General features: G+C 35.7%; 1 protein-coding gene across 2 annotated transcripts in view; it reads right to left on the reverse strand.

The window, feature by feature from the left end:
* LOC123546511 (allantoicase-like) overlaps positions 1-16,338 on the reverse strand; it is a 47,893-nt gene that overhangs the window by 542 nt on the left and 31,013 nt on the right. For both annotated transcript variants that reach the window (XM_045332852.2, XM_053550861.1), the window contains exons 11-12: positions 3,164-3,213; positions 1,577-1,634 (exon numbers count right to left, since the gene is read on the reverse strand). In XM_045332852.2, the coding sequence (XP_045188787.2) occupies positions 1,577-1,634; positions 3,164-3,213 (108 nt within the window). The remainder of the gene's footprint in view (positions 1-1,576; positions 1,635-3,163; positions 3,214-16,338) is intronic.

The following is a 16,338-nucleotide window of genomic DNA, read 5'->3' on the forward strand; positions in this document are numbered from 1 at the left end:
GATTTCTAGTGTTCCTGAAATTTGTACAAGCATTAACTGAAGCTGTAAATGAACCAAGCCTCACATGAATCACAGGCAGACAATGATTTCAGATATAATTTACTTCTGACTAAGTGTCTACCCTTATCATGCTGGACACAACTTCAGATACAGAATGACAATCCTGTGAGGTTTGATGGCCATTGGGCAAATACTTTATGACATATGCACTACACAAAGTTGGTTTGAAAGTCAGATGGATGGACAAAGGCAACTCTAAAACCCCCATCCTACCCTTTTTTTAGGGGGTGGAGTGGGGGGATGGGGGGGGGCAGAACAAAAATCAAACTTGTATTAAGTGTATCATTTAATACTGTGTAATAAAGTTATTCAAAAACAAGAAGGACTTCAAATATTTCTCATTGTGATATTGCTGGAAAAAAAGCTATATTGAGGAGGAAATTTAAAGATGGTCATAATTTCAAAAAGAATTGATAATTTCCATTTTTAACAATTATACATATAGATTCTGAAATTAATGAAGTCATTCAATTCTAACTTTGGATATGATTCCAACTGTGAAAATTCAGAATTTTTTGAAATTTAATGCTTTATGTTAACAACTAATGTGACACTCTTAAAATGAGCCGTGCCATGGGAAAACCAACATAGTGGGTGTGCGACCAGCATGGATCCAGACCAGCCTGCGCATCTGCGCTGTATGGTCAGGATCCATGCTGTTCGCTTTTAAAGCCTATTGGAATTGGAGAAACTGTTAGCGAACAGCATGGATCCTGACCAGACTGCGCGGATGCGCAGGCTGGTCTGGATCCATGCTGGTCGCACACCCACTATGTTGGTTTTCCCATGGCACGGCTCAAATAACTAAGGTTGATATGTTTATTTATTCTGGGTTTAGTGCCATTTTTAAACAGTATTTCAGTTATGTGACAGCACGGCGGCAGTTAACCTAACCAGAGTTCCTGGATTCTCTACTAGTACTGACCTGTTCTGCACAAATAACTGCCAACTTCCCCACATAAATGGAGGACAAATGATTTTCAGACACAATGTCTTTTATGGATAGTCATGGAAAATATTCAGCTTACTTGGGAAGTGAACTCACAACCAAAACATTTGAAGATCTGTGTTCTCCTTATTGAACTAAGCTGATGGCATTAGAGGTATACATAGTTAATTCTCTAGTGCAGCTCCAATTAAAACAAAGTTTTAATCATTGCCATTTTTAATGTCATTATTGATCTACCATAGTTGTTCGCAACTTGTAACAACAATTAGTGTATAAAAGAAATTTTCACTCCTTTAAATTTTATCACCATGATGAAGAGAATAACTAAGAAAATCTAAAGTGCAATACCAATCACTAAAACATGTAATTCATTACAGATGATTACAATTACTGATTACTATTACCCTAGGTCTGGAGTAGAACAAAGACTACAAACCTTCTTAAGTCACTTAAGTGTCACATTTTATAGCTTTGACATACACACTATATGCTACTTGAAGTTTTTGCTTTATTGGGGTAGCACAAAGATCACTTCTAATTCTACTATAATGTGTGAAAAGAATGTACCTTCTACTTTACAAGTATATGGAAAATTCCCCTTGTAATGATTAGTGTCAACTTCAACCTGAAATAAATGTATGGTAAAACATGAAATAGCCGTAAAAGGGAATTTGTTAATCTGTTTTGTTCAAAATTAACATCTAACAGGAAGATTGTTAAGTCTGTAACAAGTCACAATGAATTACCGTCTGACAGGTATACATCTACCATTGATTATCTACATAACATTATATTCTAATCATCAGATTGCCATAGCTGATTTCTAAGATTTAAAAGACAATAATATTACTGACAATCTGTAGATATTTTAAGTTTCCAATTATGAATAAGGAGTGCATTATATTGACCATTAAGTATTGACCTGGCTCTCATTGATATTTGCCAATATTTTTGGGCATTTCTGCTAGTTTACGTAGTATTTTGTATCCTGAAAATATCCATATTACTAAAATAACCTATACATGTACTGATACTGATGACATGTTAGTGTAGTGGTAAGGTCTCTGATTTTGGTGCACTTTATCACGGGTTCAGGTTTACTTCAGACCATCTTTTAATTCAATACAAAGTAATTTTACAATATTGCTTTTATTCTTACATTATTTTATGTAATACATTTCACATTTTTCAAAATGCTTTCTCTTGTAGCATGTATTTTATTATTATTTTTTTTTCTTTATTTCATCTTCACACTTGAATTATCTGTTGAATGAACAAACACTTAACCTGTCTTGAAAATCCCGATGACAGGTAATTTGTACTTAAATCTAAGAAGTTTTAATGAACTTTATTCGACATTTTTACAACACTGAACTTAAACACAAGAGTATTTCTTTAAATAAATGAACCATAAAAAATCACGAGAAGTTGAATCAAATAGTGTGGCAATTTTTCTGCATTTTACGTTTGCTGATAAATGTGAAAACAAATGAAATGTTCAAACAAAGGACTTGAACCCACCATTCCGAGGTTGGCAGCTAAATGTTTCTTGTCTGCAAAGCTATCTTCACTTGCAGTGTAATGTCAGTCAAGAAATATTGTATTTGTTTTGCTGTCTAGATTCAGACACTAAAAAATTAATTTATGGAAATATACAGAATATGCACGAGTGCCAGGTCAATTCTTGCGGACAATAATTCAATCAATCACTATTCTGTAAGTAGTTAACCCTTATCATGCTGGACACAATTGATTCTGCCTTTGTGGCCAGTGCAGATCTGTGCAGTCTGATCATGATCTGCACTGTCCGCCATTTAGCCAGTATCTTTTTGGTATGCACCCCTTTTAACAGTTAATGGTACTGTCCAAATTGAAAGACTGACAAGTTCATTATAGAAATTTAGCATGGTAAGTACAAAGAATTTGTTTGTTTTGGGTTTAACGCCATATTTCAACAGTATTTCAGTCATGTAACGGCGGGCAGTTAACCTAACCTGAGTGTTCCTGGATTCTGTACCAGTACAGACCTGTTCTCTGCAAGTAACTGCCAACTTCTCCTCATGAATCAGAGGTGGACTAACGATTTCAGACACACTGTCGTTTATAAGTAGTTAAAGAAAGATGTTATAATGTATGAGTAATGCTGTAACTTACCATCTGAACTATTCCAGAATGTCCAAGTTGAAATGTACACCATTCTGATCCTGTACATACAAACAAATCACAAAATCAAAATTTAGTGAGAGAAAAAAATCTTCTTTACAACTTCACCTTGTATAACAGTAGGGCACAACATATTAGAAGACTTATCAATGAAAATATGAGCCGCGCCATGGGAAAACCAACATAGTGGGTGTGCGACCAGCATGGATCCAGACCAGCCTGCGCATCCGCGCAGTCTGGTCAGGCTCCATGCTGTTCGCTTTTAAAGCCTATTGAAATTGGAGAAACTGTTAGCGAACAGCATGGATCCTGACCAGACTGCGCGGATGCGCAGGCTGGTCTGGATCCATGCTGGTCGCAAACCCACTATGTTGGTTTTCTCATGGCACGGCTCAGTTATGTAAAATCAATCCTGAGCAAAGTTTCCATGCAACAGTTCCATGTTCTAACTAAACTTTTGTCCAAAGTTTTGCATATCATTAGAAAGATCTGGTGGACATGTACATTATGATAACAATAAGGCCATTCTAACATAATACTGAATAAGTATTTCACCATTCAACTTCTTCCTTTAGTTCAAGAAGCAGAACAGAACTAACTTTTGACCTGAGCAGAAATTTAAGAATAGTGGTACCATACAGACTTAAGACACATGACAGCTGTGACATTCTAATAAAATGTCTTAGAATTGTGGAACCACATAGGCTTAGACACACGGCAGGTGTGACAGTCTGTTAGAATGTTTAGAATTGTGATACCACAGACAAATGACAGATGTGACATACTGTTAAAATGTTGAGAAGTATGATATCACAATGTCATAGGCTTAGACACACGGCAGGTGTGACAGTCTGTTAGAATGTTTAGAATTGTGATACCACACAGGCTTAGACAAATGACAGATTGACATTCTTGTTTGATTGCCTTAGAATTGTTAGACACATGACAAGTGTTAGATTCTTTTAGATGTTTTAGAATTGTAGAATCATGTTGGCTTAGACACAATCATGACAAATGTATCTTTCTGTTAGAATGTTTAGAATTGTGAAACTACATAGGCTTTGACACATGATGTGTGTGACATTCTACCAAAAATAATAAAGGCATGTTGTATCTAGCTTTCTTTTAATACTGCAAACAATTCACCTATCTGCCATATCTGCTATTGTTTTGTCAAAAAATACATCTTTTCAGTTTTGTCTTCAACATAGATTTCCTTTGATACTACTTAAAGCACACATTTTAGTAGAATGTTTTCAAAGGAAAACACTTCTCAAAAACTGTAATTTCTACACTAGAAAATATATGTTATCTATATGAATAATTGTTAACACCAACATGGCTCCTTCTTAATACCATATAACAAAAAATATCTTGGAAGAGATATTTTATAATTGAATTCTTTGAAAAGCAAATATAAACAGGAAATTTTCCATGTAACCTACTACAATATAGATACCTTCTCCTCTTAACAAAGACATAAAACCATGACAATGGCAGACCTCTTGAAATTTTAACAGTATTTGTAGCACCAAGGTTCTAAATGAGTCTGTTACGTTAATCAGTCAATTTCCTTTGTCTAAGTCCTCCAAAATGTTTATATCTGGCTGGGTACGGGGGGACAAGATAAATTTCTTTGAAGTGATTGAATGAGCCTAGACATACTTAGTTAGTATTATAACTTTCCAACTGTTTGATTAACACAGTCATTTTTCATGCACAAAGTATACACCCATTACGACTATTCTATATTAAGGTACTTGTTCACAGTTGTTTACAGTTAGATGAAAAGTTTGAATATCATCATTCACACAGAACTGATAATAAATGTGCATCTGCAATAAAAAAAATTCAATGACATTAAGAAGTGAAAATCTGGATTAAACAATAGTAAAGTATCATTCAAAATACTGTGAGACTTTGTACTTTCATTGGTATAAAACTTCATGGCTATTTCTTGGGTGCTTTAATTTGTGGATTTCAAAGTTAAGATATAAAATTAATATGAACTTTCTTTGTTCACTAGAATTTAATTTCAAGGCTTGACACAATGAAGAAATCCATGAAAATTAGATGTGTACAAATATTAATGATTTTACAGTACTTTGAAAAAAGTCATACGTCTACCAATTTTTTTATAAAAAGTTACAATTTCAAACAAATTTTGATGTACTGTATTTTTAATGCAACAAATATGAACAAGTCACTTTAATGTTCAGAATGGAGTAATTTACTGCCTCAATGTATCAAAATATTTACAACAATTAATTATCATTTTACGACTTGATCTTGAGAAAATGACTATGATCAGTTTTTGTTCTCTCTCATAAAACGTTCATTAAAAGATAACTGCAGAAAAAAGTAAATCTTTCTGCTGTTTTATGCTCAAAGTTTTATTAAAATGCTTGTGTAAATTTAAATGAAAGAATGTTTTGCAACTTTCTGGGAGAATTTGGCTGAAAGCAAAATATGAATTAAAGTCAGAATTATGACAATATGAAGGGTGTTTTCAGCAATCATTACATCTCCCCTACAGGTTTGACTCCAATACATTAATAATCTCCGAGGAAAACATCCTGGCAGTTAATGTTTTGAATATGTGTGTCAGTTTATTTGACAATCCCTCTATACTGAACTCACAGAGGAAAATGTGGAACTATGTTTGATTTGTGGCCCCTGGGTGTTACCTTAATGATAGGAACCAATTATCTCCATACATCAATCATTTGTACAATACAGTCAAATTTCCATATCTTAACTTCGTAGAGACAAAGGAAAAAAGTCAACATATCAAAATATGGAGATAACTGAAGTTATGTCAAATCTGGTTGGTAGTGGGGTAATGAAGTTTTGTGTTGATGAAAATACATTTTTTTGAGACAAAATATGTTTATTGGAAATAAATATTATGTTTTACATGATTGGTCATTACTTGATGAAACTAGAGCTATCACTAAAGGTGATGAATGTACCCCCCTCATGCACTGACACAGTACATTGCAATTTGACGCACACAAGATTGCATAATTATGTGGACTGTATGTATATAGACTGTATGTATACAGTATAGTAACAAAAAACAAAGTCCCGTAACTATGCAGAATATTTATCTAAAAGAATGTAACATGCACCATGCACAACTAGGGTTGGTACTGATCACTTGTGTGAAGTTTCATTAAATTGTGTGTAAGGGTTTGGTAGATTAGGCACGCACAAGATTGCATATGCAGACTGTATGTACATAGCATGTTAACAAGAAACAAAGTCCCATAACTCTGCAATTTTTGTCGCTGAAAGAACCTAACATGCCCCATACACAACTACTGTTGTTACTGATCACTTGTGTGAAGTTTCATTAAATTGTGTCAAGGGGATGAGGAGAGATGGTGGCGCACAAGACTGTGTCTATGTATATAGTATAGTAACAAAAAAACAAAGTCCCATAACTCTGCAAATCTTTTTTCTAAAAGAACCTAACATGCCCCATGCACAACTACTGTTGGTACTGATCACTTGTGTGAAGTTTCATTAAATTGTGTCAAGGGGATAAGGAGAGATGGTGCGCACAAGATTGCATCTACGGACAGACGGCCAGACGTTCTAACGAAACGGTCTTTATGTGACACCCCCATTGTTCTCTCTGTTGTTCTAACGGTCACATAAAAAGAAAAAAGTCACATAAACAGAACGGAATGAATGACATCAAAGAGAAAGTACCATTATGCAGTCACTTAACCATCATTTCGCGGGCACAGACAGACAGACAACCTGAAACCAGTATACCCCCCCTTACAACTTTGTTGTCGGGGGGTACAATAATTAATTCATAATGCCTTTTTGGCATTTGTTTAATGTTAATTCTAACCATTGTTCAACCTACTTCTTGATTTCTTATACCACTTTCCACCATCTTGTGATTTGGGCATTGCACATGATGTGAAACTCACTCTTATGTTTAAACCTAAACACAATATAAATTGGACAGTATCATCATTTTTTTGTGTTTATAAATGCAATTAAATTCACTCAATTTTGAAACAATTTAATATAAATCACTCAATCAGCATGACACACAGCTTGCATAGCATATAAGCACATGTTCAGCTTTTTGCCCTGTGTCTGGCAGAAGATTAATGTCCACTCGAGATAACTGATGTCAGAATAGTGTAAATTTCAATGTTGGGGACTGAAAATTTAGTCGAAATATCGAAAAAATTGAAATAACCAAATCGAGATATCTGTAGTTCACTTATATAAAATAAGAAGGAAAAAATCTTGACCAGGAAAATCCACTCGAGATATCGAAATAACAGAAGTTGAGATAATGGTTCTGAACTGTATTTTAGTGTACATGTATTTGTTTTGTTTTTGTTTATTGCACCGACACATATATAGGTCATATGGCGACTTTCCAGCTTTAATGGTGGAGGAAGATCCCAGGTGCCCTTCGTGCATTATTTCATCACGAGCGGGCGGGCACATGGGTAAGAACCACCAAACTTCCATAAGCCAGCTAGATGGCTTTCTCACATAAAGGAATCAATGCCCCGAGTGAGGCTCGAACCCACATCGGTGAGGGGCAAGTGATTTGAAGTCAGAAACCTTAACCACCCGGCCACAGAGGCCTCTGTATACATGTATAACCGCTAACAATAATAAAGGAGTAGCAGACTCAACTAATAGTGAAACAAGAGCACCACCTTGTGGGTGCAGACGTTCATCTGATTTTTTTGTCTCTGTATATTGTCCTACCATGATTTTCTAAGTCCAAAAAGGGCCATAATTCTTGCAAAAAAGCAATGTAGAGTTATGGTACTTGTTGTACAGAGTCAGCTTTTAATGGCAAATAACTGCTCCAAGTTTTAAAGCAATAGCTTTGACCGTTAAGGAGAAAAGTTGACCTAAACATAAAACTTAACCTAGAAATCTGATATTTTCTAAGTCCAAAAGGGTCCATAATTCTTACAAAAAGCAGGATGGAGTTATGTTTCTTCCTGTATAGAGTCTGTTTTTGATGGTGAACAAGTGTTGCACGATTTAAAGCAATAGCTTTGATAGTTTAGGAGAAAAGCTGACTTAAACACAAAACTTAACCAAGAAATCTGATTTTTTAAGTCCAAAAGGGGCCATAATTCTTGGAAAAAGCAGGATGGAGTTATTTTCTTGTTGTACAGAGTCAACTTCTGATGGTGAAAAAGTGTTACAAGTTTCAAAGCAATAGATTTGACAGTTTAGGAGAAAAGTTGACCTAAACATAAAACTTAACCAAGAAATCTGATATTCTCTAAGTCCGAAAGGGGCCATAATTCTTGCAAAAAGCAGGATGGAGTTATGTTTCTTGCTGTACAGAGTCAGCTACTGATGTTGAACAAGTGTTGCAAGTTTTAAAGCAAAAGCTTTAATAGTTTAGGAGAAAAGCTGACCTAAACATAAAACTTAACCAGGCAATGCCAACGCCAACGCCGATCAAGTGATGACAATAACTCATAATTTTTTTTTTCAAAAATCAGATGAGCTAAAAATGACCTTAATGATTGTATCACTAAGAATCATTTCTGCAGTGTGTGCTATGTCATTTCAAAATAATTTCATGTATATATTATGGCTATCTCCTATGCAGAGGTGTCCCTTCATAGTAAAGTGACTTCTGCTGCTACATTTTTATCAAGAATTTGATAAATTGTTGTTTTCATCATTTGACATTATATTTTAGTTGTTGAAACTGTTTTTAGTCTTTTCATATATTTGAAGCTAACATTGGTGATAAACTGAAAAAGTAATGGTCATGTGACTGTCATGGTAATGTTTACCTAACACCTATAAACTCTGACCTCTGGGAATTTCAACTTTAGGTTTGAATGTGCTTTATGAAAATAGAACAATAACCCCGTATCAATTTTAGTCTATAATTTCATTTTTATGCCCCCACTTTGGGGGGGGAGGGGGGGCATATAGATTTGTTTTTCTTAATATTTGCAGCAAGTGCTTGTATCATTTATGATATAAAAATCTACTTAGACTAAACTTGCTTAACACAGTGCGTACATCTTGTTATGCTTTTGCTAGAGTGAATGTACATGTAAAGAAAACATTTTTAAGGCAGCCAGTTATAAAATACAAGTTCAGGTTTTTCCAGATTTCCAAGAAAGCTATGTATGTTCTAAGCTTGGTCACAATATCCCATGGAAAAAATGGCCTTAAAAAGACATTAAATTTGCAAAGAAATGCCCTATATAGTAAGCATTATAATACGTAGGAAGGGCCATTACACATGTTCCTGAAGAAATTCCACTGAATCTTGATTCCTACCAACAATAACTTTGAGGTTTTATGGAAATCCTTCAAATCATGTCTGAGATATGACTTTGGACAGGTAGAAACTGGAACAAGAGGGTCACTGACCCTAAAGCACTCACTTGTGAAAAAGGCTTCAAGTGTGTTTGTATAATGTAATGGTACAAGTACAGTGTTAGATTTATATAAATATCAAGGCTCTAGCTATTATGGATTCAAAGAAGAATATATTCAAAGTTTCTTTAACATTGGCCGATATTACATACAAGTCACACAGACAGGCATGGCCATTTTTGAACCTAGGGCAATAATTTAAACAATTATGGTAGACTGTAAAACTCTGATATCACATGCAAAATATCCAAAAAACATTTGTGAAAAATTGTTTTAAAATAGGGCCTGCTGTTTCTGACAAAACATTTTTAAAGTTTCCAATGTATATATACAGGGAAAAAGTGACAACTCCCCCTGGCAACCATGTTTTATGACAAATCAAAATAATTTGAACACAATCTTGGTAGTAGGTCAAACAAGGACCAGTTGTGTGAAATTGTTTTAAAATTGGGCCATCAGTTTCATACAAGAATTTCTTTTTAAGTTTCCACTATATACATATAGGGAAAACTGACCACACACTCTGGCGGCCATGTTTTTTGATGAATCAGAATAATTTGAAAATTCTTTAAAGAAACACAAGGACAATTTGTGTGAAATTATTTTAAAGTTTGGGCGGCAGTTTCATACAAGATAATTTATTTGTTTCTACTAAATACATAATGGGAAAAGTGACCACACTCTGGCAGCCATCTTTTTCGAAGAATAAAAAAATGTGAACAATCTATGTAGAGGGTCACACAAAAACAATTTTGTGAAATTATTTTAAAATCGGGTGAGCAGTTTCATACAAGAAGATTTTTTAAATTTCCACTATATACATATAGAGAAAGTACCCATGCCCTCTTGCGGCCATGTTTTTGAATGAATCCAAATAATTTGAACAGTCTTGGTAGAGGGTCACATAAGGATAATTTGTGTGAAGTTATCTTAAAATCAGACCAGCAGTTTCACACAAGAAGATTTTTAAAGTTTCCACTATATACATATAGAGAAAGTGACCACGCCCTCTGGGGGCCATGTTTTAAATGAATCAGAATAATTTGAACAATCTTGATAGAGGGTCACACAAGGACCATTTGTGTAAAATTATTTTCAAATCAGGCCAGCAGTTTCACAAAGAATTTTAACTAAATAGATCTAGGTAAAAGTGACCACGCCCCCCTGGCTGCCATGTTTTTTTGACAAATCAGAATAATCTGAACAATCTTAATAGAAGGTTACATAAGGACCATTTGCTTGAAATTAATTTAAAATCTGACCAGCGGTTTAGGATGAGATGTTGTTTGAAGATTTTTCTACTCTAATTGGTGGCCCATATGTGTAACCAAGCGGAAACATTTGTACAATTTTGGTAGACGACCATCCAAGGAATAAGTTTCAACAAAATCCACTCAAGAGCTTTTGAAGGTGATGTCGTTTAAAGAAATTGTTGATGACGGATGTACAACCTGAAGTTCTTACAAATGGATCTTTACTGGGTAATCTTTTGTTATAAAGTACCAATTAAGTGACAGAAGTACCCAATAAGCAGTACGGAATGAATAGAATTTACTGTTACCTATTGTCCTCAGTACCCAAGAAATGTTCTATTTGTTTGTTTAGACAGACGGATGAATGACAGACGACAAACAGTGTGATTGTAGTTCAATATGGTAGAAATTTTATGTGTATTCAAAACATGTTGTTTTTATGCTTTTCAACTTCAACTATCATTGTATCATGTTACATATGTTACATGGACTTCCCTTCATTAGATTAAAATTGAGCTGTGCCATGAGAAAACCAACATAGTGCGTTTTTGACCAGCATGGATCCAGACCAGACTGCGCAGATAGGATCCATGCTGGTCACTTTCAAAGCCTATTGCAATTAGAGAAACTGTTAGCAAACAGCATGGATCCTAGCAAGACTGTGCAGATGCGCAGGCTGGTCTGGATCCATGCTGGTTGAAAACACACTATGCTGATTTTCTCATGGCACAGCCCAAATGCTATTTAATCACAAAATTTAAACAAGAGGACCATGATGGTCCTGAATCGCTCACCTTGACCTAGATATTATAAAGATAAAAATCTGACCAATTTTCATGAAGATCCATTGAAAAATATGGTCTCTTGGGAGGTCACAAGGGTTTTCTATTATTTGACCTATTGACCTAGTTTTTTTAGGCACGTGACCCAGTTTCAAACTTGACCTAGATATCATCAAGGTGAACATTCTGACTTATTTTAATGAAGATCCATTCAAGGGTATGGCCTCTAGAGAGGTCACAAGGTTTTTCTATTTCAAGACCTACTGACCTAGTTTTTGACCGCAGTTGACCAAGTTTCAAACTTGATCTAGATATCATCAAAATAAACATTCAGACCAACTTTCATACAGATCCCATGAAAAATATGGCCTCTAGAGAGGTCACAATGTTTTTTCATTATTTGACCTACTGACCTACTTTTTGATGGCACGTGACCCACTTTCGAACTTGACCTAGATATCATCAAGATGAACATTCTGACCAATTTTTATGGAGATCCATTCACAAGTATGGCCTCTAGAGAGGTCACAAGGTTTTTCTATTTTTAGACCTACTGACCTAGTTTTTTACCTCACATGACCCTATTTCGAACTTGACCTAGATATCATCAAGATGAACATTCAGACCAACTTTCATGAAGATCCATTGAAAAATATGGCGTTTAGAGAGGTCACAAGGTTTTTCTATTATTTGATCTACTGGCCTAGTTTTTAATGGTACGTGACCCACTTATACACCTGACCTAGATATCATCAAGATGAACATTCAAACCAACTTTCATACAGATCCCATGGAAAATATGGCCTCTAGAGAGGTCACAAGGTTTTTCTATTATTTGACCTACTGACCTAGTTTTTGACGGCACGTCATCCACTTTCGAACCTGACTTAGATATCATCAAGGTGAACATTCTGACCAATTTTCATGAAGATTTCATGAAATATATGGCCTTTAGAGAGGTCACAAGGTTTTTCTATTTTTAGACCTACTGACCTAGTTTTTGACGGCACGTGACCCAGTTTCGAACTTGACCTAGATATCATCAAGATGAACATTCAGACCAACTTTCATACAGATCCCATGAAAAATATGGCCTTTAGAGAGGTCACAAGGTTTTTCTATTTCAAGACCTATTGACCTAGTTTTTGAGGGCAAGTGACCCAGTTTCGAACTTGACCTAGATATCATCAAGGTGAACATTCTGACCAATTTTCATGAAGATCTTGTGAACAATATGGCCTCTAGAAAGGTCACAAGGTTTTTCTATTTTTAGACCTACTGACCTAGTTTTTGACCGCACGTGACCCAGTTTCGAATTTGACCTAGATATCATCAAGGTAAACATTCTGACCAATTTTCATGAAGATCTTGTGAAATATATGGCCTCTAGAGAGGTCACAAGGTTTTTCTGTTTTTAGACCTCCTGACCTAGTTTTTGACTGCACATGACCCAGTTTCGAACTTGACCTAGATATCATCAAGGTGAACATTCTGACCAATTTTCATGAAGATTTTGTGAAATATATGGCCTCTAGAGAGGTCACAAGGTTTTTCTATTTTTAGACCTACTGACCTAGTTTTTGACCGAACGTGACCCAGTTTCGAACTTGACCTAGATATCATCAAGATGAACATTCTGACCAACTTTCATACAGATCCCATGAAAAATATGGCCTTTCGAGAGGTCACAAGGTTTTTCTATTATTTGACCTAATGACCTAGTTTTTGATGGCACGTGACCCAGTTTCGAACCTGACCTAGATATCATCAAGGTGAACATTCTGACCAATTTTCATGAAGATCTTGTGAAATATATGGCCTCTAGAAAGGTCACAAGGTTTTTCTATTTTGAGACCTACTGACCTAGTTTTTGACCGCACGTGACCCAATTTTGAACTTGACCTAGATATCATCAAGATGAACATTCAGACCAACTTTCATACAGATCCCATGAAAAATATGGCCTTTAGAGAGGTCACAAGGTTTTTCTATTATTTGACTTACTGACCTAGTTTTTGATGGCACGTGACCCAGTTTCGAACCTGACCTAGATATCATCAAGGTGAACGTTCTGACCAACTTTTCATGAAGATCTTGTGAAAGATTTGGCCTCTAGAGAGGTCACAAGGTTTTTCTATTTTTAGACCTACTGACCTAGTTTTTGAAGGCACGTAACCCAGTTTCGAACTTGACCTAGATATCATCAAGGTGAACATTCTGACCAATTTTCATGAAGATCCATTGAAAATTATGGCCTCTAGAGAGGTCACAAGGTTTTTCTATTTTTAGACCTACTGACCTAGTTTTTGACGGCACGTGACCCAGTTTCGAACTTGACCTAGAATTTACCAAGATGAACATTCTGACCCATTTTCATAAAGATCCTATGAAAAATGTGACCTCTAGACATGTCACAAGGAAAAGTTTACGCACGGACGCACGCACAGACGACGGATAAGGGACACTGCGCGATCACAAAAGCTCACCTTGTCAGTTCGTGACAGGTGAGCTAAAAATATGCAGATCCACAACTTCACATGCTGAATAATAATCCTGTTATGTTTCATAATCCTGGGACATAACTCTGGTGGGATGCAAATTAAAACATCAGGCATCAGGTGCACACATTCCTTGCTGAATAACAATCCTGTGAGGTTTGATGACACTGGCTCAAATACATTTTGAGATATACATGACACAAATTTGGATGTATGGACAAACTGACAGATAGACAAGGGCAAATCTAAGTACCCCCCATGCAAAAATTATACTTAACAGTATGTGACCATGTGTTTCAAAATACTACAATGAAACATGTATAGGTCCCAAAAATATTCAAGGAAAACAATTGGGACATGTGGAACAGGACAGGTTATTTTCCAAGTGAAAATGGGAAATAAGTTTGTCTAAACAAATGTCAGAGTTATTGGATCTGAAATGTGTCTAAAGCCTGTTGTAGGTTTCCAATTGGTAACTGTATGGGTTATCAAGATACCTGAAGGTATAATAACCAAAATGTTGGTGAGGGTATACCTGGTAATAACTAGAGCTATCACTAAAGGTGATGAATGTACCCCCCGCATGCACTGACACAGTACATTGCAATTTGACGCACACAAGATTGCATAATTATGTGGACTGTATGTATATAGACTGTATGTATACAGTATAGTAACAAAAAACAAAGTCCCATAACTATGCAGAATATTTATCTAAAAGAATGTAACATGCACCATGCACAACTAGGGTTGGTACTGATCACTTGTGTGAAGTTTCATTAAATTGTGTGCAAGGGTTTGGTAGATTAGGCACGCACAAGATTGCATATGCAGACTGTATGTACATAGTATGTTAACAAGAAACAAAGTCCCATAACTCTGCAATTTTTGTCGCTGAAAGAACCTCACATGCCCCATGCACAACTATTGTTGTTACTGATCACTTGTGTGAAGTTTCATTAAATTGTGTCAAGGGGATGAGGAGAGATGGTGCGCACAAGATTGTGTCTATGTATATAGTATAGTAACAAAAAAAACAAAGTCCCATAACTCTGCAAATTTTTTTTTCTGAAATAATCTAACATGCCCCATGCACAACTACTGTTGTTACTGATCACTTGTGTGAAGTTTCATTAAATTTTGTCAAGGGGATGAGGAGAGATGGTGCGCACAAGATTGTGTCTATGTATATAGTATAGTAACAAAAAAACAAAGTCCCATAACTCTGCAAATTTTTTTTCTGAAATAATCTAACATGCCCCATGCACAACTACTGTTGTTACTGATCACTTGTGTGAAGTTTCATTAAATTTTGTCATGGGGATGAGGAGAGATGGTGCGCACAAGACTGTGTCTATGTATATAGTATAGTAACAAAAAAACAAAGTCCCATAACTCTGCAAATATTTTTTCTAAAAGAACCTAACATGCCCCATGCACAACTGCTGTTGGTACTGATCACTTGTGTGAAGTTTCATTAAATTGTGTCAAGGGGATGAGGAGAGATGGTGCGCACAAGACTGTGTCTATGTATATAGTATAGTAACAAAAAAACAAAGTTCCATAACTCTGCAAATTTTTCTTCTAAAAGAACCTAACATGCCCCATGCACAACTACTGTTGGTACTGATCACTTGTGTGAAGTTTCATTAAATTCTGTCAAGGGGATAAGGAGAGATGGTGCGCACAAGATTGCGTCTACGGACAGACAGACAACCTGAAACCAGTATACCCCCCCTAAAAAACTTTGTTGTCGGGGGGTACAACAATAGGTGTCATCTACTGACTACAGGCAACCACCCTATGAAGTGTGATAACAGCATAAATGAGAAACCTTTATCAGTAACTTTCAATTTCGACTTACAGAGGCAATCATCCTATGAATCTTTAGCACTAACACATTCTCAAGTTATTGACTGGAAACCTGATTTAGTCTCTCTTCATCTTTGACACACTAACCTCAAAAAACAATACACATCATTTACTTTGATTGTTTTTGGTTAAATGCTGTTTTCAAAAGTTATTTCAGTCAGATAATGGCTGACAATAACCAGAAATTTTCTGGATTATGTACTGTTGTATTAATCAGTTCTCCAAAAGTAACTACCAACTTCTCAGAGGTGGAGGTCGAATGATTTCAGACACATTTTTTCCCCAAATTTGTCACATAGAAGATATGCCTTATCTGGGAATAGAACTCACAACCCCAGAGATCTATAGATCTG

The sequence above is a fragment of the Mercenaria mercenaria genome, chromosome 9 (assembly GCF_021730395.1).
Source record: "Mercenaria mercenaria strain notata chromosome 9, MADL_Memer_1, whole genome shotgun sequence".
Lineage (NCBI taxonomy): Eukaryota > Metazoa > Mollusca > Bivalvia > Venerida > Veneridae > Mercenaria > Mercenaria mercenaria.